At 43.2% G+C, this 25,065-nt stretch overlaps 1 protein-coding gene across 1 annotated transcript in view; it reads left to right on the forward strand.

The window, feature by feature from the left end:
• LOC117368550 (potassium channel subfamily T member 2-like) overlaps window positions 1-25,065 on the forward strand; it is a 437,966-nt gene that overhangs the window by 201,534 nt on the left and 211,367 nt on the right. The window contains exons 6-8 of the mRNA XM_033962282.1: window positions 4,924-4,983; window positions 12,109-12,183; window positions 24,429-24,512. Coding sequence (XP_033818173.1) covers window positions 4,924-4,983; window positions 12,109-12,183; window positions 24,429-24,512 — 219 coding nt within the window. The remainder of the gene's footprint in view (window positions 1-4,923; window positions 4,984-12,108; window positions 12,184-24,428; window positions 24,513-25,065) is intronic.

Genomic DNA, 25,065 nt, shown 5'->3' on the forward strand with positions numbered 1-25,065 from the left:
TGATTAAGGGACTGGAGGAGTTGCCATACAGTGAGAGACTAGAGAAACTGGGCCTCTTCTCCCTTGAAAAGAGGAGATTGAAAGGGGGCATGATCAAAACATTCAAGATATTGAAGGGTATTGACTTAGTAGAGAAAGAGAGATTGTTCACCCTCTTTAAGGTGAAGAGAACGAGAGGGCACTCGCTAAAGTTAAAAGGGGATAGATTCCGTACAAATGTAAGGAAGTTCTTCTTCACCCAGAAAGTGGTAGAAATCTGGAACACTCTTGGATTGGTTTGGTATTGGTTCCGGATTTATACAAATGATTCAAACCTTGTAACATTCCCCTTCTGCCAGATTATTTATTAAAATAGTTTTTCAGAACGTTTTTTTTCTGGAGAGGGGAGTTGGACAAGGGTGTCCATTATCTCCTTTGCTTTTTGACATTGTACTAGAACCCTTGCTATTGGCTATTCAACAGGCAAAGGAGATGCAGAGTATTCCTTATGCAGGTCGGGAATATAAAGTCTCTGTGTATGCAGATGATATTTTTCTTCATTTGAGGAATCCTGAAACTTCCATCCCGCATTTACTGGATTTGATTGACCGATTTGGCAAATTTTCTGAATATAAAATAAATTGGAGTAAATCGGAGGTTCTTCCACTAAATGTACACTGTCCAAAAGGATTATTTGATACATTCCCTTTTCTTTGGAAGGAAGAGGGTATAAAATATTTAGGTATTTGGATTCAAAAAACACTGGAAGAGACGATGAAAGTAAATGTAGAAAATCCTTATTACTGAAGGTCACAGAAATGTGTGAGCAATGGAACCCATTGCATCTGTCTTGGTGGGGGAGAGTTCAAACGGTTAAGATGATGATTTTGCCTGTGGTATGCTACCAAATGGACATGTTACCAGTGTTTTTCCAGGGGTCCTTTTACAAGAAATTAAATAGTATTCTTTTGACTGGGTAAAACTGCGAAAATTGCTTTAGTATCTTTACAAAAACCAATTGCAGCATGTGGGGTAAATTTACCCAATTTTTATAGGTACCATCAGGCCTATATACTGTGTCAGGGTATGTACTGGATCCTTCCTGAGCTCATGGAACATCTCCCTGATTGACTTTACTTAGAATGGCAACTCATGTCTCCAATGCGATTGTGTCATCTTTTAAGTATCAATTTATCTAGATATGTTAAGGACAATAGTATTTTATTTGACACCTGGAAAACTTTGAAATTTATTAACAACTTTACAGATGTTCCAGTAGAGAAGTCTAAGTATCATTCCTTATGGCTAAACTCCAAGATTCAAATTGGTGAGTCTAAGATCTTCTGGAAGCATTGGATGCAGGCAGGTATATGTACATTAGATGATGTTTATCAGATGGGAAAATGCTAGATTTTTCATGACTTCAACAATCATTTGGCATAGCAAAGTCTCAAGTTTATAAATGATTGCAGTTGAAGCAAGCCATTCAGAAGGGGTTCCCTGATTGGCGAAATCTAAAAAATCTGTATAGCTTGCTGGTCCTATGCTTCCAGACAGATTTCCTAGGACATCAGGCCGCTCAGTGGTATAAATTAATATCTGGTTATATGAATAAGAAACCAAAAACTAGTCTTAGAGACATTTGGAGCATGGAGATAAAATAGCAGATTTTTGTGTCTCAATGGTCATGAATTTGGACTTGGAGGATGAGATGTACAGGGTCAGCATCTATGAGACAAACTTGTTTTTTTTTTTTTTGTTACATAGAAGTTTTTGGACCCCTGTTAGATTGCAAAAAGTAGATAGTTCTAGGTCGAATAGATGCTGGCACTGTCATCTCGATATAGAGACAATGGATCATCTGCTCTTCTTTTGTCCCTTGATTCTTAGCTTTTGGCGATCCATTTGAAGTCAAATCAATAGAATACTGGAAGCTCCAGTGGGATTGACATATGATACAGTGCTATTTGGCACGTTAATGAGGGCTAAAAGCCCAATAACTTCCCATAACAACAAACTTCTCTTTATTATGACAGGAGTTGCCATACAACTTATTTTGAAGAACTGGAAAAACTGGGACCGATTAAATTATAATTTCTGGTGGGAATCTTTAAGCCACACTTTTAAACTGGAATGTATGATGGCCATACAACTGGGACATTATAGAAAATTTAAGGATGTTTGGGAACCATTGACAAAATTCTGTGAGGAGTGATTATTGATTTAGCCCTTTGATTATATACATCCAGGGTACATAAGAACATAAGAACATAAGAAGCGCCATCTCCGGATCAGACCTTCGGTCCATCAAGTCCGGCGATCCGCACACGCGGAGGCCCCGCCAGGTATACACCTGGTTTATTTATAGCCACCATATCTTTATATGCCTTTCTCAAGGAGATATGCATCTAGTTTGCTTTTGAAGCCTGGGACTGTCGATTCCGCAATAATCTCCCCTGGGAGAGTATTCCAGATGTCCACCACTCTGTGTGAAGCAGAACTTCCTGACATTAGTCCTGAACTTGTCCCCCCTTAGCTTCATTTCATGTCCTCTTGTCCGTGTCAAATTGGACAATGTAAATAATCTTCTCTGCTCTATTTTGTCGATTCCTTTCAGTATTTTGAAGGTCTCGATCATATCCCCCCGCAGTCTCCTTTTCTCAAGGGAGAACAATCCCAGTGTTTTAAGTCGATCCTCATATTCCAGTTTCTCCATACCCTTCACTAGTTTAGTTGCTCGTCTCTGCACCCTCTCCAGCAGTTTTATATCCTTCTTTAGGTAGGGAGACCAATGTTGGACGCAGTATTCCAAGTGAGGTCTGACCATTGCCCTATAAAGCGGCATTATTACTTTCTCCGATCTACTCGAGATTCCTTTCTTTATCATGCCCAACATTCTATTTGCCTTCTTTGCCGCTGCCGCGCATTGTGCCGACGGCTTCAGGGTCCTATCTATCAGTACACCCAGGTCTCTTTCTTGTTCACTTTTTCCCAGAGTTGCACCTGTCATTTTGTACTCGTATTCCTTATTCTTACTGCCTAAATGCATTACCTTGCATTTCTCCACGTTGAACCTCATTTGCCATTTCTCCGCCCATTTTTCTAACCGACACAAATCGCTCTGGAGTTCCTCACTATCCTCCTGCGATCTGATTGCCCGGCAGAGTTTTGTGTCGTCTGCAAACTTGATGATCTCACTGGATGTTCCGTTTTCCAAGTCATTGATATAAATATTAAAAAGGATCGGCCCAAGTACCGAGCCCTGGGGTACACCACTAGTCACTTTCTCCCAGTCAGAGAACTTCCCATTTATGCCCACTCTCTGCTTTCGGTTTTCCAGCCATTTGCCTATCCATCTTTGTATATCTCCCTCTATGCCATGGCTTTGTAGTTTCCTGAGAAGTCTTTCGTGTGGAACTTTGTCGAACGCTTTCTGGAAATCCAAGTATATTATGTCCACCGGCTTTCCACTATCAATTTGCTCGTTCACGGTCTCAAAGAATTGGAGTAAATTCGTCAAACACGATTTCCCTTTCCTGAATCCATGTTGACTGGGTTTCATCAAGTCGTGTGTGTCCAAGTGCTGAACTATGCTATCCTTGATCAGTGATTCAATCATCTTGCCGGGGACAGACGTAAGACTCACAGGTCTATAGTTGCCCGGTTCTCCTCTCGATCCTTTTTTGAAAATTGGTGTGACGTTTGCTTTCTTCCAGTCGTCTGGTATCTGTCCAGTTCTGATTGACAGGTTTGCAAGTTTTTGCAATAACTCTCCGATTTCAACCTTCAATTCCTTCAAGACTCTCGGGTGAATTTCATCCGGTCCAGGGGATTTGTCACTTTTAAGTTTGTCGATCTGGTAGTATATCTGATCCAAGTTCACTTCAACTGTGGTGAGGCTGTCCTCTATTTCTCCTGTAAACAGTTTCTCCGCTTCAGGTATTGTTGAGGTGTCCTCCTTCGTAAAGACGGAGGCAAAGAAGGAATTTAGTTTGTCTGCGATTTGTTTATCTTCCTTGATGTACCCTTTTATTCCCTTGTCGTCCAGGGGTCCCACTGCCTCTTTTGCAGGTTTTTTCCCCTTCACGTATCTAAAAAAGGGCTTGAAGTTTTTGGCCTCCCGGGCTATTTTTTCCTCATAGTCCTGTTTTGCATCCCTCACCGCTTTGTGACATTTCTTCTGCTCATCTTTATGTTTGTTCCAGGCTTCGGTTGTCTTCGTGCATTTCCATATTTTGAAAGAGTCCTTCTTTTCTTTTATGGCTTCCTTCACCTTTATTGCTGACTGTAATTTTTGTGTGTATAAGGGGGGGGGAAGAGATATTTGGTACAACAATGAGAACAAGGAGTCAGATTTCATCAAACAACAATAAACTTTTATTGATTATGACAGGGGTCGCCATTCAAAATATCATAAGTAATTGGAAAAACTGCAGTAGATTAAATTATACCTTTTGGTGGAATTTGTTGTGTCACATTTATAAAATGGAAAGCATAATTGCTACTCAAAAAGGGTATTATAATAAATTTAAAAAGTATTTGTTTTTTATGGCGTTTTTCTGTGCATGTGCCCATCAGAGATGGGCACATGTAAATGTAGGAAATCTTCGCTGCTGTTCACCAATCTTATTTGCATGCGTGATTTTTAAAGAATGTCTCGGGTTTTAAGATTCGGTATCAAAATGGCTGTGGTAGCAGACCATCACTTTTTTAACGTGGGTTTTTTTTAAATCCTGCCCTCAGTTCTTTTTACTCTCTCTTGGTTTAACCAAATGGCTTATTTACAGATTATGCACACAGATACATAAGATGAAAATTAGGACTATTTTAGTTTTTTCTACTAACTATAAGAAACCAAAAACCCTGCTTTTAATTCATTTTAAACATATATTTGAGATGGCATTATGATGGAATCCATAGATTCATCCAATGTTTTCTCCTCAGGTTACAGTGGCAGTGATAAGTCTATTGGAAACAATGTTGCTGAGTTATCTAAGTTATAAGGTAGGCTGCTTTTGGTTTTACTTTTAGAATGTGAATGTAGTAGTTAAAAGGTTTATAAATGCTTATTTATTTATTTATGTTACTTCTGGGGAACAATTTTAAAAAGTGGTTTCTACTATGGGCAGAAAAGAACAAAAAACAAATGAGTCATATGTAAATGCATAAAGCTGCATAGTTCTAAAGTTGTCTTGATTTCAGTTTTAAAATTTAGCACTGATGCAACCATATTAATGGAAAGAAAGACAGAGTATTCCAAAGAAGTGAAGCTTCAAGAAAATAATAGTGGTTCTGAGGTGGCAGAAGGACATGATGGCAGAAAAGATTAATGACCTGGTTGAAAGAGCACAGAGTTGGCCTGCTAGAAAAGCAGACTAATGGGTTGACATTTAACTTTTCTGGGTATAATCTTATATAGTGGTAACCCAAATACATAATTAATTGTCTCTCCATATTCATAAACCATAGCTATAGTATATCCATAACATACTTCAAGTGATTTGTTCAGGGACTACAACTGGCAATTTAGGCTAATGCATTAAAACACATTTTAATGATCTCAATGCTGTTCTGCCAGATACTAACTGCCCTGTTTCCCCGAAAATAAGACCTATGCCAAAAATAAGTCCTGGTTAAGATTGACACCTGAATGTCCCTGACACTCCCTGACTCCATCCCTGACACTAGTGTTGCCCGATTCACCCAAAAAAAATCAGGCTCGTCAATTCAGTGACCCCCCCCATCTCAGTGAGACCTGACATACCTCCACTCCGAGGCCTCCCAAAGCAGCATCGGCAGCAACACTCTGAACGGGCTGCTTCGTGGTCTTCCCCGCTGGGGCTTTCCTCTGCCGCAATCACAGTGGGGGGTCAGTGGGGTTCTGCTGCACAGAGGGATGGGAGAAAGGGATAGAAAGATGCTGCAAAGGGAAGGCCTGGCCCTGTCAGTGAAGACCACGAAGCAGCCCTTTCAGAGCACTGTCACTGCTGCTGTTTTTGGAGGCCTTGGAGCAGAGGTATGTCAGTCTCATGGTGGGAAGGTCGGTGGGGTTCTGCTGCAGGGAGGAATAGAAAGATGCTGCATAACGGGATGGATGAGACGGGAGGAAAGATGCTTGACTTGGGGAGGGGAGAGAAAGGAAAGAAGAAGAATTGGGGTGGAGGAAAGGAAGGGAGAGATGATTGTCGTACATGAAAAAAAAAATAATGACATCTCCAAAAAATAAGCCCTAATGCATTTTTTGGACCCAAAATTAATATAAGACACTGTCTTATTTTGGGGGAAACGCGGTATTAGAAACAGAATGCTGGCTTAGATAGACCATCAAACTTAGTATGACAGTTTTGATGTTCTTGCATTAAACTTCAGGGAAATTGTCAAATTCTACTTACAAGAAGGGCAACATTAAAAAAAGAAAATGCTGGCAACCCTATCTCCTGCCACTCGAGGCTATCTAGCATCTGGCCCTGGATAAGAAAGTCTCCAGTGTTGCTAGAACTCCCTCCACCCCTCACCCCCAAATTCCTGGATTAAATATCCTTACCTGGTCCAGGGAGGCATTCACTGGTATCCATCCCCACTTCCACCACATACCGTATCTTGAGAAATTGAATGTGTTTGACCTTAGCAGTTTCTTGGGACATACACTAGAGGTCAATCTACCAAAAAAGGCAGTGCTTCCCAATAAGGGATACATTGCCTTATATGTCAGACTGACCCCTAGAAAATATTTCTTCACTGGTTTACTCAGTATGTAATTAAACTCTAGAACTGATTACCAAAGGATGTGGCAAAAGCGGTTAGCAGGATTTAAAAAAAGGTTTGGATAATTTCCTAAAAGAAGAGTCCATAAGCCATGATTAAGATGAGCTTGCGGAAATCCATTGTTTATCTTAGGATAAACAGCATAAACTCTGTTTTACTCTTTTGAGATCTTGCCAAGTACTTGTGATCTGGGTTGGCTACTGTTTGAAACAGGATCCTGGGCTTGCTGGACCATTGGTCTGTCCTAATATGGCAGCTCTTAGGTTCTTATGGGTTACTTTTGAACACAGCAAAGAACGAGTATCAGCTATCTCTCCCCAATATCTTTGCTACTGATGGTAATTTGCACACTGAATAATACTCTGGAAATGATATGCCAAAATAATCAAAACAATGCACCAAATTAATAAAGCATATTAAATAGACCCATATTTATTCATTTTCTTTTTTTCCAAACTTTATTGAATTTTCATTCATTGGCAGTGCATTACAGCTAATATAACATTAAAAGCTTGCATAAAATGTACCTTAATACACAAAATATAAATGAAACAACCATTTCCCACCCCCCCATCATCCATTATTAATACATTAAATCATTTTTAATACAATAATATACTCATATATTTTAACCCCTCAAAATATTCCTCTCTCCCCCTCCCTCCCTCCCCACCCTGGATGTGTAAGGAAACCTGAGGAAAAAAACCCAAAAATTACATTATCCTTATTGTTTTCTATACTGTTTTCCCCAAAGAGCTCAGAATGGGTTACATGTTTAACATGCATAATATACAGTTAACAGTTTACAATTTGTCATAGTTACAGTTCAAGATTTTTCAATACAAGTTTTATCCTAACATGACACATACCGAGGATCTAGTACCAATATATATTTCTTTGTAATCTCTTAGATTATATTTTATGTTTTATGATTTAATAACATTTGATATCCCGCTTAAGCATATTACAGATCTAAGCGGTTTACAATAAAATACAAGTACTTAGAACTCCCATATCTGTCCCGAAGGCTCACAATGTAGCTAAAATACCTGAATAAACAATTATTAAAATAGAAAAGATATAACAAAATTCCAAGAATTGTGAGGGAAAGGTACAATTCAAATAATATTTAAAAAAAATTAAAGAAATAAAAAGAATAAAATTAAAATATTCAAATAAGTTTAAGAGATTGGAGATTGAGCAAAATAAATTCCAATTTGGTGCTAAGTCCAATCATCAGTGCGGTCCATAGAGCTCCACATCTGCAAGGAAGGATCGACACAGAGAAGTGATGGTGGGCTGTGGGGCCATCCCTGCCAGAGGTGAAGGAATCAACGGTTGCAAACTGGGCCCAACAGCAGAAGATAAAGAAATCAGGAAGAAGAAGCAGGCCATGAAAGGCCATCCAATCCTGTCACCAACCCACTGCACACCATCCAGGCAGGCCCCACCGATGCAAGCCAACAACACAGCCTCCATCAACTGTCCTTGATCCCAGCCCGCCAGAAAAGTGGTGCACAACAATCTCCGGCGCCAGAAAGAAAGTGCCAACATTGCAGCCATCAGGTACAACGCAGTCCCGCCAGCATGAAAGGGAAGCTGCGGTCCCCAAGAACCACTTCAACTCAGTGCCCAATGCAAGCAGTGGCATCTACAGTGCAGCCAACAAGCAGAAGACAAGAAGTGAGAGCGCAGGGCAGAACTAGACCCAAACACAGTAGCCGCTCCACTCACAGTCACAACCTTGGCATCCAAAAGAGAGAAAAGGAGAGCTGTGAGCCTTCCATCACCAAACGCAGGTAGATAAGGCCTCGGCTAAAGATTAATAGTTCAAGGTCTTTAGGTTCTATAACTGTCAAACTCCTACATTCAAAAATGTTAGTGATTTTCTGACTCGCCCAGGGTAAAATTAAAAGTAAAATGAACAGAACAACATAAAACTATAAATAAAGTAGGTGAAAGAAACAAAATAAAGTTAAAACCAGCAAAATTAAACTAAAAATTAAAAAAACAAAAGAGGGAGACACTGAAGCCCAGGTCTTAATCAAACAACATTCTAGAATCGGCATGATATTCTGGAAATATATTCAAGTGCTATACAATACAATGCAATCTATAGTCAAATTGATCTATGGTCTGAAGAAGTATGACCATGTCACGGCATTCTATTGTGAATAGCACTGGCTGCCAGTGGAAGCTCGGATACTGTTCAAGTTGGGCTGTTTTTGCTATAAGACTTTACATGGTACAGCCCCTCTCTACTTGGTTGATAGATTTTCTATAGCTTCACATAAACATAGTAGGAAAACCCATGCCTTGTTTAGTTTTCTCCCTGTACTAGGCTGCAAAAGTAAGAAACTTCTCAATCATACTTTAGCTTTCAGGCAGCTTCCCACGACAAAGAATTTCGATCATTACAGCTTACAGCTCATTCTTATCCACATTTTAGAACACAGCTTTTTGCTAAATACCGGGGTTAACTGATTCATTCTATTTCCTAGATTATGTTTATTGTTAATAATCTTTTGTACACCGCGTTGAACTCCTGGTTACGCGATTAATAAGTACATTGTTATGTTATGTTATAGTTGTGTACTGCCAATATCTCTCAGAAGTTCACAGTGGTTCACATAATAATCAGAAAATGAACACTTGGCTCCCAGACAGACCTAGCTGCCATGCCTAGTCCAATATCATATTGTTCACTACGTGAAGAATGATAATCATCAACACCTACACTGTAGGCAATGTTCGGCACTGTTGTCAGTCCACCACTAGACGCTATTTATAGAATCGGACCTAGCGGTGCCTAAGCAAACTTAACTCCCCCCCCCCCCTTTACAAAACCGTGGTACAGTTTTTAGCACCAGCCATGGCGGTAAGAGTTCCAATGCTCATAGGAATTCTATGAGCATTGGAGCTCTTACTGCTCCAGCTGGTGCTAAAAACCGCACTATGGTTTTATAAAAGGCGGGGTTAGGCATCACTAGGCAACCTAGACATAGGCACCACTCCATTAGGCCAGCTTTTCACTCACCTAATTTGGTGGTGCCTATGTCAGACATCTAACGATGCCTAACCCACCCATGCCTATTCTCTGTCCATAACCATGCCTACTGTTTGAAAAATCTCCCAAATCCCATTAAAAATGGAGAGCAGCAGATATAACCAATCCAATTAATCAATCAACCCTAAACAACTGAATAATTATTATGTGTAAGGGAAGGTCCTCAGTTTTCACAGCTTGCTTGGAAAACCTCCCTAAGGCACTGCTGCCACAATGGTATACCCAAAAGGGTATCACCTGTGAAACATCCTAGGACCCTATTCCTAGTGAATGTCATGTGAATTTAAAGAGAGCACATACAATTAAAGTGCAAAAATAATAAATTTATTAAATCCGCTGTTTCCATATTGAAAGGGTGGTACAGCGACCAAAGTTTTACCTATGCCACAATTGGCAAAGTTTCGAAAAGTCACAAATATGCTGGATCACAGGATGAAACCAAACACAATACTTATCTGCTGAGATGAAATATACAATAAAGCCAACAGTGAATTTGCGTGCTGTAGAATCCAAATGATCCAGGTGCTGTATAAGTCCGACAGGGCTCCATTTCATCATGTAAGAACATAAGAACATGAAAATTACCGCTGCTGGGTCAGACCAGTGGTCCATCCTGCCCAGTAGTACGCTCACGCGGTGGCCCTCAGGTTAAAGACCAGTGCTCTAAATGAGTCCAGCCTCACCTGCGTATATTCCAGTTTTGCAAGAACTTGTCCAACTTTGTTTTGAAACCCTGAAGTTTGTTTTCCCTTATAACAGATTCCGGAAGAGCGTTCCAGTTTTCCATCACTCTCTGTGTGAAGAAAAATTTCCTTATGTTTGCACGGAATCTATCCCCTTTCAACTTTAGAGAGTGCCCTCTCGTTCTCCCTACCTTGGAAAGGGTGAACAGTCTGTCTTTATCTACTAAGTCTATTCTCTTCAGTATTTTGAACGTTTCGATCAAGTCCCCTCTCAGTCTCCTCTTTTCAAGGGAGAAGAGGCCCAGTTTCTTCAATCTCTCACTGTATGGCAACTCCTCCAGCCCCTTAACTATTTTAGTCGCTCTTCTCTGGACCCTTTCGAGTAGTACCGTGTCCTTCTTCATGTACGGCGACCAGTGCTGGACGCAGTATTCCAGGTGAGGGCGCACCATGGCCCGGTACAGCGGCATGATAACCCTCTCCGATCTGTTCGTGATCCCCTTTTTAATCATTACTAGCATTCTGTTCACCCTTTTCGCCGCCGCCGCACATTGCATAGACGGCTTCATTGACATGTCGATCAGAACTCCCAAGTTTCTTTCCTGGGAGGTCTCTCTAAGTACAGCCCCAGACATCCGTGCATGAGATTTTTGTTACCGACATGCATCACCTTACACTTATCCATGTTGAACCTCATTTGCCATGTTGCAGCCCATTTCTCAAGCATGTTTATGTCACCTTGCAGATCATCGCAATCCTCCTGCGTCTTCACTACTCTGAATAGCTTAGTATCGTCCGCAAATGTACTGAGAGCACTTTGCATCGCTTGCTATGCTTTGGCAAGCCACCCAGCAAACTGTGTACATAGGCAGTTTCAAAATGGCGCTGAAGAGAGGAAATGCCTCCGTGGTTTTAACTATTGAACGTCATTACACAAGAGCTGTACTGGATTTTTGAGTTCTAGACTGCTCAACCTCGAGGTTTAAATGACTATATCGAGTGGAACAACATTATCTGAATGAATATTTCCCTTTCAAGTGATGTCGTCATGGAGGCGTTTCCTCTCTTCAGCGCCATTTTGAAACTGCCTCCTGCCTCCTATCCCAGCTGATTCAAAAAATTTTTTTAGCTCCCTCCCGCCTCCCCTGCATACCTTTAGAATCCCTAGTGGTCCAGTGATGAACCAAGGCAGGAGCAACCTTCCTTCGCTCCTGCACATGCAGAGCCGCTAGCTAATTGGCTGCCGAGAGTTCTTGCAGAAAGCACAGGGGTGGATATTCAGCTCTGGTGATCAGTATTTTTTTAGTTTTAAAAATGCTGGTCATAGTTTTTTAAAAATATGTATATCCAGCACTGCTCATTACTATCCAGATGAGTAATAACACTAAATCTATATGGAAAGTGTTTACTGTTGGTAGCTGAGGGTATTTTTGCCATGAATTTTTAAAACAAAAATACTTCTGTAGTTGGCAATGCTGGTGACCACATAAGTGCTTTTGAATATTGATCTGAATAATTTGTACAGATATTTTGTTGTATATAAACACCTCAGAAAGGCTTAAAAACCGTTTTGCATTCATAAAATATGATTGACTATCTTTTCTTTTTATAAAGGGAAATATCTGGGAACAAATTTTAAGAATACCCTTCATTTTGGAAATGATCAATACTGTCCCATTCATTATAACAGTAAGTCTATTTCTTATGATAGCTATCATGCATGCACTACAGAAGTCTGTATCCTGGTGCTAAAGCTTCGCGTCTGAAAAGATTTTTGCACTTCTGTGTATGGTCTTCTTGTAAATGTAGGCAGTGGCCTAGTGAGAGTGAGAGGCGCCTGGGGCAGTGGCACCCCTTCCCCACCCTCTTCTCTGCCCCCCACCCCCCTCCTGCTGCAAGTGCATCTTTAACGTTCTGGGCATGAGCAGCAACCCCAACCTGCTACTCGCACCAGCATTGGCTCTTCCTCTGACGTCACTTCCTAGGCACGGGTCCAGAAAGAGGTGTCAGAGGAAGAGTCTGGTAAACCTAGTGCGCTTGAACAACAACAGACCTTTGAGAGATCAATAGTTTTCCCCCATCCCCACTTTCCCAAATGTCCCTTGAAGCACTGGGGCAGGATAATTGTCAGTGGGATCGCTATTCATTTTCAGAGAGATGTTGTTTGACATTACACTATTTGAATCAATGTGGCAGTGTGATTTCAGATGTGTAGAGAAGTCCCATTTCTGCGCAAGTAGGATTAGCAGATGTCCAGATTTCCCTGGATGGCTTTTCAAAACCTGGCACTTTGTACGAGGTTTGAAAAGCTTCTGGCAACGAGCAATGTCGGGATGGCATTCGCGCATGCCATCATCGTGTCTCACCAGCACATGCATGAATGCCATTCGATGTCGCTCGTTGCTCGTGCAGGCCAAGGGGGGTGGGGCATGGCTGGACAGAATGGGGTGGGACTGGGGCGGGGCCATGGGTCCAGATTTTCCATTTCCATTTGGAAAATCTGGTAATCCCATGTGCAAGGCTTTTTCTTTTTTATATATCTCTTAGGTATTCCTATCTATGATGGCATCGGACCTGGTTCGTCTGTGGCTCGATTGGGGTCTCAGACTTCCCTACCACTAATGCCTCCTCATGCAAGGACCAATAACCCTGCAGGATCCAGATCACTTTGGTCTTATAGCTTGACTCTTGACTTTAGTGTGCAAAGGCTACTCAGCTGAAGTGGGTGCTACCATCTTGCAAAGCAAGAAGAAGTCGACCGTTGCAGCGCATGCTAAGGCTTGATGGTGTTTATAGACCTGATGCACTAAGAAGATCAAAAACCCAAGCTTGACGTCAATTCCAGTGATACTTGTTTTCCTTCAAGAAGGCCTGGAAAAGGGTTTTGCAGACGGGATCTCTTAGAGTTTGGATAGCCAGGATATCCTGCTTTGGTCCTAAGCCCCAGGAAGTCTCTCTTGTGGCTCATCTGGATGTGGTCATGTTATGCCTATGACCAGGGGGTAACTGGAACTCAGCAGACTATGTGATATGTCTCCTCAAGTCTGCTTATTTGCTATCATCCTGACCAATGTGAACTTTGTTACCAAGAGCATACTGCGGGTGCTGTTTCCTGTCTGTCCTCGACCTGGCTAAACCCATAAACTGGGCACACCCATCTGCTGGACTGCTGTCCTCAACCTTGTTTACCCTGAGACAACTTACTTCAGCATCTTGGCATGTGTACTGTGATAAGAGCCCATCTGTTAGTAAACACTTAAGCATCTTGGTGTACTGGGATAAGGAATAAAGTTCAAACAGCAGTTAACCTCCCAGCTGAAAGATAAGAGGGACACGTGTTGTTTCCTCCAGTGAGACAGGGCAAAGGTAGTGTGTGAAAAAGGTATATAAGAAACACTGGGACAGTTCCAAAATGGATCTTGCTGCAGCCTTGGGAGCTGTGTCTGTACCTTTCCCTTGATCGCCTAGATTCCCCGATTAGTATTGGAGAGGAACCTGGCAGGCATGGTGTAGTATTCTATTTGGTGTATATAGATATTTTCTGCTTCTATCTTGTATATGCTCTGATGTTTATCTGAATTATTTGGTATTATTTGATGTTTAGGCAATAAAAACCATATTACTCTGAAGCTTTGTTGGAAGTGACTTCTACATACCCTTGTTAGATAAATACGTGGCAGAACAGGTCAGATTCCTGGAGGGCGTGTTGCATCTCTGCCCTCCGTTGCATCAGCCATTTCCAACCTGGAATCTTAATCTAGTACACAGGTCACTTGCAAGTCCGTCCTATGAACCATTGGACCGTGCTTTTTTGATGGATTTTACCATGAAAACTGTATTACTAATGGCCATTGCCTTGGCTCGCACAGTGTCCAAACTTCAGGCTTTGACCTGCAAAGTTTCTTTTCTTCAGATTATGGAAAAAGCATGATTCTGCACACCATTCCCTCTTTTCTTCCAAAAGTATTTCTAGTTTCCACATCAACTTAGAAGTGCGGTTGCTGGCGTTTTCACTTTCAGGTTCAAGCAAACAAGACAGAGTGTTGAAATCGTTAGATGTGCGCAAGTTTTTGCTGCAGTACTTGAAAGTCATGAATGACTTTCCTTTGTTGGATCATCTGTGCTGGTTGGGACAGCCTGTAAAGTTTCTAAGTGCCTTAAGGCGGTAAGAGAGGCCAAAAGAGACTACGAGGAAAAAATAGCCAAGGAGGCAAAAATTTTTAAGCCGCTCTTTTGATATATTAAGGAGAAACAACCCACGAAGGAAGCAGTGGAGCCACTGGATGACCATGGAATGAAGGGAGTACTAAAGGAAGACAAAGCTATCGCCGACAAACTGAACACATTTTTTGCATCTGTATTTACCGACGAGGATATATCCAATATACCAGAAGCTAATAGGCTATACACAGGAAATGAAGATGGGAAACTGACAGGGTCGACAGTCAGTCTAGAAGAGATATGCAGACAGATTGATAGGCTTAAAAACAATAAATCTCCAGGAAGGATGGCATCCACCAGAGGGTTTTCAAGGAACTGAAAGGGGTTAAAGCTGAACTGCTTCAATTAATAGCCAATCTGTTGATCCAATCAGGAAAGATTCCAGAAGACTGGAAAGTGGCGAATGTTACGCCGATCTTCAAGAAAGGTTTGAGGGGGGATTCGGGAAACTACAGACCAGTGAGTCTGACTTCGGTACCAGGGAATATGGTAGAGGCGCTGCTAAAGGACCGCATCATCGATCATCTTGATGGACACAAACTGTTGAGGACCAGCCAGCACGGCTTCAGCAAAGGAAGATCTTGCTTGACAAACTTACTGCACTTCTTCGAGGAGTAAATAGGCGGATAGACAAGGGAGACCCAGTCGACATCGTATATCTAGATTTTCAGAAGGCATTCAACAAGGTCTACTTCAAAAAATTGTGAGCCATGGGATTGAGGGCGATATACTCATGTGGATTAAAAACTGGTTGGCGGATAGGAAACAGAGAGTGGGGGTAAATGGACAATACTCGGACTGGAAAAGCGTCACGAGTGGAGTGCCGCAAGGTTTGGTGCTCAGGCTATTCAACATATTTATAAACTACCTAGAAATTGACACGAGTGAGGTGATTAAATTTGCGGATAAAAGTTGTTCAGAGTAGTGAGGACACAGAAGGATTGCCAAGACCTACAACAAGACATACACACACTCGAGGAATGGGCCGTGAAATGGGAAATGAGGTTCAACATGGACAAGTGCAAGGTGATGCATGTCGGTAACAGAAATCATATGCACGAATGCAGGATGTCTGGTGCTATACTAGGAGAGTGCCCCCAGGAAAGAGACTTGGGAGTACTTGTAGACAAGTCAATGAAACCGGCAGCGGCGATAAAGGCCAACAGAATGCTAGGAATGATTAAGAAGGGGATCACAAACAGATCAGAGATCATGCCACTGTACCGAGCCATGGTACGCCCCCACCTGGAAAACTTCGTCCAACACTGGTCGCCGTACATGAAAAAGGATATAGTACTACAGAGAAGAGCGACAAAATTGGTTAAGGGACTGGATGAGTTGCCGTACAATAAGAGGCTAGAGAAACTGGGCCTCTTCTCCCTTGAAAAGAAGAGACTGAGAGGGGACATGATCAAAACATTCAAGATGCTGAAGGGAATTGACTTAGTAGAGAAAGAGAGATTGTTCACCCTCTTCACGGTGAAGAGAATGAGAGGGCACTCGCTAAAGTTAAAAGAGGATAAATTCCTTACAGATGTAAGGAAGTTCTTCTTCACCCAGAGAGTGGTAGAAATCTGGAACACTCTTCCAGAGGCTGTTATAGGGGAAAGCACCCTTCAGGGTTTTAAGAAAAAGTTAGATAAGTTCCTACTGGACAAGGGCACTGGTTTTTGACCTAAGGGCAGCAGCGTGAGCAAACTGCTGGGAACGAAGGACCACTGTTCTGACCCAGCAGTGGTAATTCTTATGTTCTTATTATTTCTTTGATATACCAGCTATCAAAAAAGTATCTAGATAATTTACAATCATTAAAAAGCATTTAAACAAAAACACAGTACAAGCAATTAAAATTTATAAAAAGGAGGGGATACGAGACCACGAGGGACTAACATGACAAAAAAGGAAGGAACAAGAGGTGGTAAAAAAATATTGGAGAGGAGACAATTGGACGGGCTTTGAGAAAAGCATTTGGTGAAGAAAGCCTGATCTGAGTCTTAACCAAAGAAGGAAATAGAGGCTCTAATATTAAGAATTGTATGCAGACCAGCTTCAAAGGCTATCATTTCAAGATGGATTCGGTTGACAATTTCATCCACCTATATTCAGGGCAGGATTAATTCGTCAAGGGCCCCTAGGCACACAAGTACACTGTGCCCTCCTGCTCCGCCCCACCCCACCCCACCATGCGCCCAGGCGGAAACAGGAAGCTGCATCAGAGGGAAGCTTTGGGCAAGCAGCACCGCTTGTACAATTACAGTTCCCGTTGTCTTTCTTACCCACGTTGTTTTCTTGTCTTACTTTCCGTCGATGGGGGGGGCCGCGTTGCTGATCGGGATGGAGCCCATGTTGCCGATCGATGCTGGAGGGGCCCATCGCCGTTTGGAAAAAACAATGTTGATGCCCTCCTTCATTGGGCCCCTCTGACCATTTCGGGCCCTAGGCACGTGCCTACTTGGCCTATTGGTTAATCCTGCCCTGCCTATATTAGAGCTGGAAAACGGTCTCCCATTTCGGTAAAGGCACACTACACATGAGGTGCTGCTTTGTCGTGGACAGAATCTTCTGTGGTTTCCCTAGAAGAGATTTGTAGAGCTGCCACTTGGTCTTTGCATACTTTTACAAAGTTTGCTCTCTAGTATGTGTCCAGTTAGGATAAAAACTTGTATTGAAAAACCTTGCACTGTAACTATGGCAAATTAACCTGTAAACTGTAAATTATGTATATTGATATTAGATCCCCAATATGTGTCAAGTTAGAATAAACATTTGTATTAAAAAAAAACCTTGAAATGTAACTATAGCAAATTGTAACTTGTTAACTGTATATTATGTATATTAACCTGGAACCCGTTCTGAGCTCTTTGGGGGGAACAGGATAGCAAACAAATTAAATAAATAAATTTTACAGGTTAGATGTGGTGGCCAAGGGGGATTCTGCATTTGGATCTTTGGTTCTGGCAGCAGGCTCATCAGTCCCATCCTGAATTTGAGGGGCTGTTCTGTTATATCTCATTTGTTCAGTGGTATTGATCAAGAAGGAAAGATTAGCTTCTTATCTTTGTTAAATGTCAACCTCTTTTTATTAATTTTATTGGATTATGTACATCGCCTAGTAATTTTAATAGGTGATTAATCAAATGCACTAATAAACTTGAAACTTGAAACTTTATAATCTTCTTTCTTATAAAGGTGTCCTGTAGTCATTAAAACTTGCACTGCTACCTTCATTGAAGTTATTGGGAATGGGGAACAGTTGGAGCAGGGGAAGGGCAAAGGTGCATTAGATTGTAGGTTTTCTTTGTTTCCAAAAATCGTCAACCCTGTTGCCCACCCATCCAATCTATTGACCCACCCTGAAATTGATTTCTGGCTATTCCACTTGCTTTGGAGAGAGAAGAGGACTAGTGGTGGTGGTGTGTGTGTGTGTGTGGGGGGGGGGGGGTTTGAAAAAGACTGCTGGGACTAACTAGAGGAGAGAGGGTGGTGGGGAAGAGAGAGGGGCTGATTTGGGGGAGCAAGAGAAAAGAAAAAGACTGGTGGGCACTGGCTAGGAGGAAAGAGAGATGGCATGAGAGATTGGTGGAGAATGGTAAAAAGAGAAGAAAGAGACTAGCGGGGGGGCTAGAGGAAGAGAGAGTTAGATGAAGAAAAGAACAAGAAAGGAGATAAGGAAAAGTAGTGGTTGCAAGTTTTCTGCTAAAAGGCAGGGAGAAGGGTTTGGAAACAGTGGGAGGGATCAACTGGGCATCCCTGAACTTATTGGAGATCCATAAGGAGTTCACACAACCAAAAGGTTGAACCTCTGTAGTACAGGACAGAGTTTAAGTTTCTGTAGTTGTAGGAATAGCTTTATTTTGTGCTTGACTGTGGATTCTTTGTGAGAGTACAGAGAAAGTTAATGAGGCATGGTTCTAACAACTGTAGAGTTAATAGTTCTGCTTATTTAGATTTTCCGTGCAAGTTGCTGAATCTTGCCTTTCCAGTAAATAAACTCAAAATATATGGTTGCACTGTACGTAGACTACATTTCTATTATCTATTCCATTAGTTTGTTTTCACTTGTGCTATATATTTCTTGTTTATGGGCCTGTGTTTTGTATGGGGAAAATATGTAATGAACTAGGCCCTAACAGATCAATAGTCAAAATAAATGTTATCCCCTGTTTCTCCTGGATGCTGGCAGAGGGAACATAAAGTTATTTTATTTGTTAAAGACCATAGCAGGCACTAACTCTTTTGGTTTGGGCTTCACATTTCACACCAAACTTCCACTTGCTCTCCAAGCGATGTTAGACCACACAAGTAAGTTGCTGAATAACTCAAACCTTTAATACCTCCTTAGAACACAAGAGGTAATATGCTTGAATGGTAACAGTTTCTTTCAACAACTCCAAACTTGTGTACAAATTCCAAATTAGAAGTAAATACCGTATTTTCACGCATATAACGCGCGCGTTATACACGATTTTGCAAACCGTGCATAACCTTGCGCATTATACGCGTGAGCGCATTGTACAAATTTTTTTTTACATAGTTCCCCCCCGACATCCGATTCACCCCCCCGCAGAACCGCTCGCACCCCACCCCGAAGGACCGCTCGCACGCACCCGCACCCCCACCCCGAAGGATCACTCGCACACACTCCCACCCGCACCCGCACCCCCACCCTGAAGGACCGCTCGCACCCCCACAGCCTCCCGACCCCCCCCATCATGTAGAAGCTCCTACCTGTGTCCTGCTGCTTCCTCTTGGCGGTCCCGGCCCTTCTGTGAGCCCTGCGCCTGCGCTGCTTCCTCTTCCGGTGGTTCCACCCTTTCTCTGATGTCAGAGAAAGGGCGGGACCGCCGAAAGAGGAAGCAGCGCAGGCGCAGGGCTCACAGAAGGGTCGGGACCGCCAAGAGGAAGCAGCAGGACACCGGTAGGAGCTTCTACATGATGGGGGGGTCGGGAGGCTGTGGGGGTGCGAGCGGTCCTTCAGGATGGGGGTGCGGGTGCGTGCGAGCGGTCCTTCGGGGTGGGGGTGCAAGCGGTCCTGCGGGGGGGGGTGAATCGGACGTCAGGGGGGGCATCAGGCTTTCAGGGTAGGGACAGGACTTCAAGGGGGAGAGGAGAGTCGGGGCGGGCGAAAGGAGAGTCGGGCGGCGACGGGAGAGTCGGGGCAGCATGCGCGGTATACGGGTGTGTGCGGTATACAAAATTTTTTTAACATATATTTTGGTTTCCTGCATGCTATACCCATGTGCGCGTTTTACATGGGTGCGCGTTATCTACGTGAAAATACGGTAGTTAAGATACACTAGGATCCTCCTTGTTGAATAGATCCAGCTGCAAAGTTCAAAAGTCCAGGTCTATTGGTATAGGATAGACCTAAACCTAAATCTGAATTTTCTGCTGCGATCAGTTGGGACGTACTTCCAAAAGACAACTTCTCACCCAGAGCTAGGGCTTAAGACTCCTCCGGAGTGATGTCATTTTCCTGAGCCCATCCTCCAGGGAGTTTAAGAGTTAGACTGGCTTTTCATATTATCCCTGTGTCTTCTGAAAACTGCTAGAAACCAAAGGCAGTTTCAAAGGTGACTGAATGTCTGAAATCCAGGTGCAGGCAACAGCACACATATACACAGGTCAGAAATTCACACTTTTTGTAGAACTGGTAATTTTTAAACTGTAAACTCCAAATGTTTACACCACCATATATTTGCATTCATGGGGAATATATACCTATACCTTACTTCCAGTGTATAATATTCACCCAGGGCTACATAAAACTTAGGGCTCCTTTTACTAAGGTGTGCTAGCATTTTTAGCGCGCGCTAACTGAAAAGTTACCACCTGCTTAAAAGGAGGCGGTAGCGGCTAGCGTGCACGGCAGTTTAGCGCACACTATTCCATGCATTAAGGCCCTAACACTCCTTTGTAAAAGGAGCCCTTAGTGGCACTTTCTACAGTAAGAAAAAAGATCTAGACGAGGAAGGCCAGCAGTGGCCTCTTCTTCCAGTCCTGCTGAAATGGGGAAAAGGAAAAAGTGCTCAAAGGTAACTGATTGGTAACTTGCTGTGACCTGGAAGAAAATGTTCTCTGGATTTATCCACCTAAAAGCAAAATTTAAGCCAGGTAAACAGTTGATTAAAATCCCCCCAATCTGTCTAGATTTGTGCATGTGAAATTACAACATATATTTGACTCGCTAAATTAAGAGACCTTATTGAAACATTCACAGGGCCATAGTGCCAGCATTTCAAAATGATTTGTATGTCAAACTCAATACAAATTTTCACTGGCGTAGTAAAGGGGGGGGGGCTGGGGTGCAGACAGCCCCAGCTGTCATTTTGGAGGGATTGCCAGTACCTCTCCGCCACCATGCTCCACCAGTACCATGCTTGCTCACTCCCTTCCCCCCATCCCCATACCTCTTTAAATCTTCACCAGCTTGAGCAACTTATCAGGCCTGCTGCTCGCGCTAGCCTAGCTCCCCTCTGGAAATCACTTCCAGATTGCAGGGCCAGGAAGGGAAAGCCAATGCTGGCGAAGATTTAATGAAAGGGAAAGGGAGGGCACAAGTGTGGCATGGGGTGGAAGAAGCAGGGTGGGCGGAGAGAAGGGTGCACCTCCTACCCTCGCTATGCCACTGCAAATTGTCCCACCTTGGACAAAATGAAGGAGCTTGCTCAGAACCCATTGTCACTCACAGAACTGGCTCCTATGCACAGATCAGGGTTTGAAAATTTTGCCAGCCAGTGGTTAAGTTTCTGCTGACATAGCTATACAAAAACATGTTTTAAATCTCCCTGGACAAAACTGATACGAGAAGATCTGATCTAGATAGATATTCAGATGCACTTTTAGCCAGAATAGACTCTTAATTTCATAGGCATCGAAACAGGGGCACAGGGACCTCCCCAAAAATTCCCGGTGATAACGGGACTGACACAGTGTATCTACACAGGTGGCACTCTCCTGGGAGTGGCATCATGCTGCCAGCCGGAGTACCTGCTGGTCAGCTTTCTTTGCTGCAAACCTTCCCTAACATCTACTGCTTCCCTCCCCCTCCACCGTGCATCTACTTTACATTTCTGGTAAACATTGCCATGTGGAGGAACCGATTTCTCAACACCTCCCTGCCACCACCTGGCATCTTCTCTCCAATGCCCAGGAAATGGTCAGAGAGGGTGGGGAGCAGTGGAGAGAAGACGGCCAGCAGCAGGGCGGCATTAAGAAATCGGTTCCTAAGCCCAACATGTGGTGGAGGTGAGGGAAGTTGTAGATGTCAGGGAAGGCTCACGGCAGAGAGCTGACCAGCAGATACGCTGTAGCAAAATGCCATTTCCACCAGAGTGTTACCAAATTTGGGGGAGGGGTAGAAGGTAAAGAGGAAGCGATATAGGACTTGGGAGAGGGAGTAGAGGAGGGAAGGAGGGAGAAATGTGACACCCAGGAATGGGATAAATGGAGGAGGGAAAGATGTCAGATTTGTGAAGGACAGGGAGAGATGAGCTTGGGGGATGGCAGAGGGGGGTAGAAGAATCACAGGGAGAGGGGCAGAAGGGGTACAGTGAGAGGTGGATTTGGAGGACAACAGAGAGAGCAAGAGAGGGAGAGAAGGATATGGGGAAGGCAGAGGGGATCATAGAGAGATGGTAGAAGGGGATGAAAGGGAGGGAGGGATGGATGTGGAGGGGATAAAATGGAGAGTGGGAGAGATGGATTTGGTGGAGAGGGCAAAATGTGGAAAGGGAAGGAGATTCAGGGGAAGGGGCAGAAGGAGAGGAAAGATGGACTACTCAGACAGAGCAGAGGAGGAAGAGGAGAGATGGACAGAGAAAGGCGGAGGGGATATAGACTGGGGACCAGAAGGGGTAAGGGAGAAGATATGCCAGACTTGGGAGGAGGGAGTGGAAGGGCAGAAAGGTGAGATGTTGGACTTGTGGGAGGGAGAGAGAAAGAAAGAGAGGAAGGAAATGCTGAGTTACAAAGAGATGCTAGAAATAGTGGAAATAGTTGTCAAGGAGATGAATGAGTAGAATGAGTATACGAGGATCAAAATGTGGCAATGGGAAGCAGATAAAAAGGAATAGGAGGATGAGAAATATGAAAGCTATGGGGTGAGAGAAGGAGATAGAAAGTTGATTAGATAAAAAAATGAAAAGGAATAAAGTAATGTTTCCTCTGAGCTGTTTGGCCATGCACCTTATGGTTGCAGGCCGTGCAGCCAGCACACCAGGACCTTTGGCCATACTCTGTTGCTGCTGTGGCTTTGTGAAGAAAGAAGTATGGCTGAAAGGAAGGAGGAGGAGGCCTACTTGGATGTCTTGCAGCTGGCCAGAACACAGGTACACACCCTTGGGATGGGGCATAAACTTGGGACAAGGGATGGAGGGAGAGAGGTACATTGGGACACAGAAGGGAATGGAAGGGCTCATTGAGACTAGGAAGGAAGGGAGAGTGAATGTGAGATGAAGGAGGGAGGGGACACAAACTTGGGACACAGAATGGAGAGAGGAATGTGTTGAGAGACAGAAGGGAGAGAGGGGGTACAAACTTGGACAAAGGATAGAGGGAAGAAGGGGGCATGACCTTAAGACATTGGATGGAAGGATAGAGGGAGGGAGGGAAAGAGATGCTAAGGTGGGGGAGGGAATAGAAAGGGAGAATCGTTGAACATGGGTGTGAGAGGGAAAGAGATGGTGTACATGGGGAGATGAAGAAAGAGAATTGTTGGGCATAGGGAGGGAGAGAATTGTTGGACATGGTGGTGGGAGAGGTTTAAGGTAGAGAGAGATGAGAGATAGAAATATTTGATGTAGTGGTGGAGAGGGAACAGTGGAACAGATGGAAAGGGATGCAAGAGGGAGGAATGTTGGACATGGTGATGGAGGAAAAGATGTGGCATGATGCTGGAGAGGGGTGATAGAAGAAGAAATATTGGGCATGGGGCTGGTGGGCAGGGGCGAAAGATATTGCACACAGTCTGGGGGTAAGAGAGGGAGAAATGTTGGATGTGGCAGTAAAGGGTGTTGGAGAGATGCACCCTGGATCCCACCTTACCTCTATCTGTCTCCTTCCCTACTCTCTTTGCAGCAAGGGAGGGAATGAGAGGTGGTGGACAGTGAAAGAGATGGAGACGTTGCATATTGGGCTGGAGGAGAGAGGAAGAAATGCTGTGTCGGGCTGAGGAGGGGAAAATGAGTGTGCTTTGTGTAGTTTAATTTTGTGGTTACAATTATGTATTGTTAATAAGATTATTTTGTGTGTACAGTATATGAAAAAATAATGGAAGACATGGTATTTACAAGTACTATTATTATGGGTGTAGAGCAGGGGTCCCCAAAATCCCTCCTTGAGGGCCGAATCCAGTCGAGTTTTCAGGATTTCCCCAATGAATATGCATGAGATCTATGTGCATGCACTGCTTTCAATATTTTCATATTCATTGAGGAAATCCTGAAAACCCGACTGGATTCGGCCCTCAAGGAGGGACTTTGGGGACCCCTGGTGGAGAGTCTGGGGTGGAGCTTGGGCAGCTTTGGGGTGAGATCTAGAACGGAGCTTTTGGGCACTCCAAACAAAAAATCATTCTGCTGTCTATGCTTAATTTACCTGTCTAACTGATTTTTTAATATTGACCCTTAAGAATTTTGTACATTTCAATAAAAGTATCCTGCACTGCTTCAGCTCTTAGTGAATTATTATGGGTGCCTTTTCTTTCTTTTCAGATATTCTGGCCTCCATTGAGAAACTTGTTTGTTCCTGTATTTTTAAACTGCTGGCTTGCTAAACATGCTTTGGAGAATATGATTGTAAGTATGTCATAAATAAATAATGTCTATTTTTTTAATCTTATAGGACAGGGGTAGGCAATTCCGGCCCTTGAGATTCGGAGCTAGGTCAGGTTTTCAGGATATCCACAATGAATATGTAAGAGATGGATTTGCATGCACTGGCTCCTTGAGATGCAAATCTATCTCATGCATATTTATTGTGGATATCCTGAAAACCTGACCTGGCTCCTGCTCTCAAGGACTGGAATTGCCTACCCCTAGTATAAGATATACTTCAATAAACATTATTTTATTTTAAATTTCTATACACAACCTTGTGTTTTTAACCATATGAAGTGTTCAGTACCATTCCAACTTCATGTGAGCCGCTGCTAGTTGTTACTGGAGATCATCATAACACTTCCAGGTCCCCTTACCCCAGGGGTCCCCAAAGTCCCTCCTTGAGGGCCGAATCCAGTCAGGTTTTCAGGATTTCCCCTATGAATATGCATGAGATTTATGTGCATGCACTGCTTTCAATGCATATTCATTGGGGAAATCCTGAAAACCCGACTGGATTCGGCCCTCAAGG

The sequence above is a fragment of the Geotrypetes seraphini genome, chromosome 10, assembly GCF_902459505.1.
Source record: "Geotrypetes seraphini chromosome 10, aGeoSer1.1, whole genome shotgun sequence".
In the NCBI taxonomy this organism is placed as follows: Eukaryota; Metazoa; Chordata; class Amphibia; order Gymnophiona; family Dermophiidae; genus Geotrypetes; species Geotrypetes seraphini.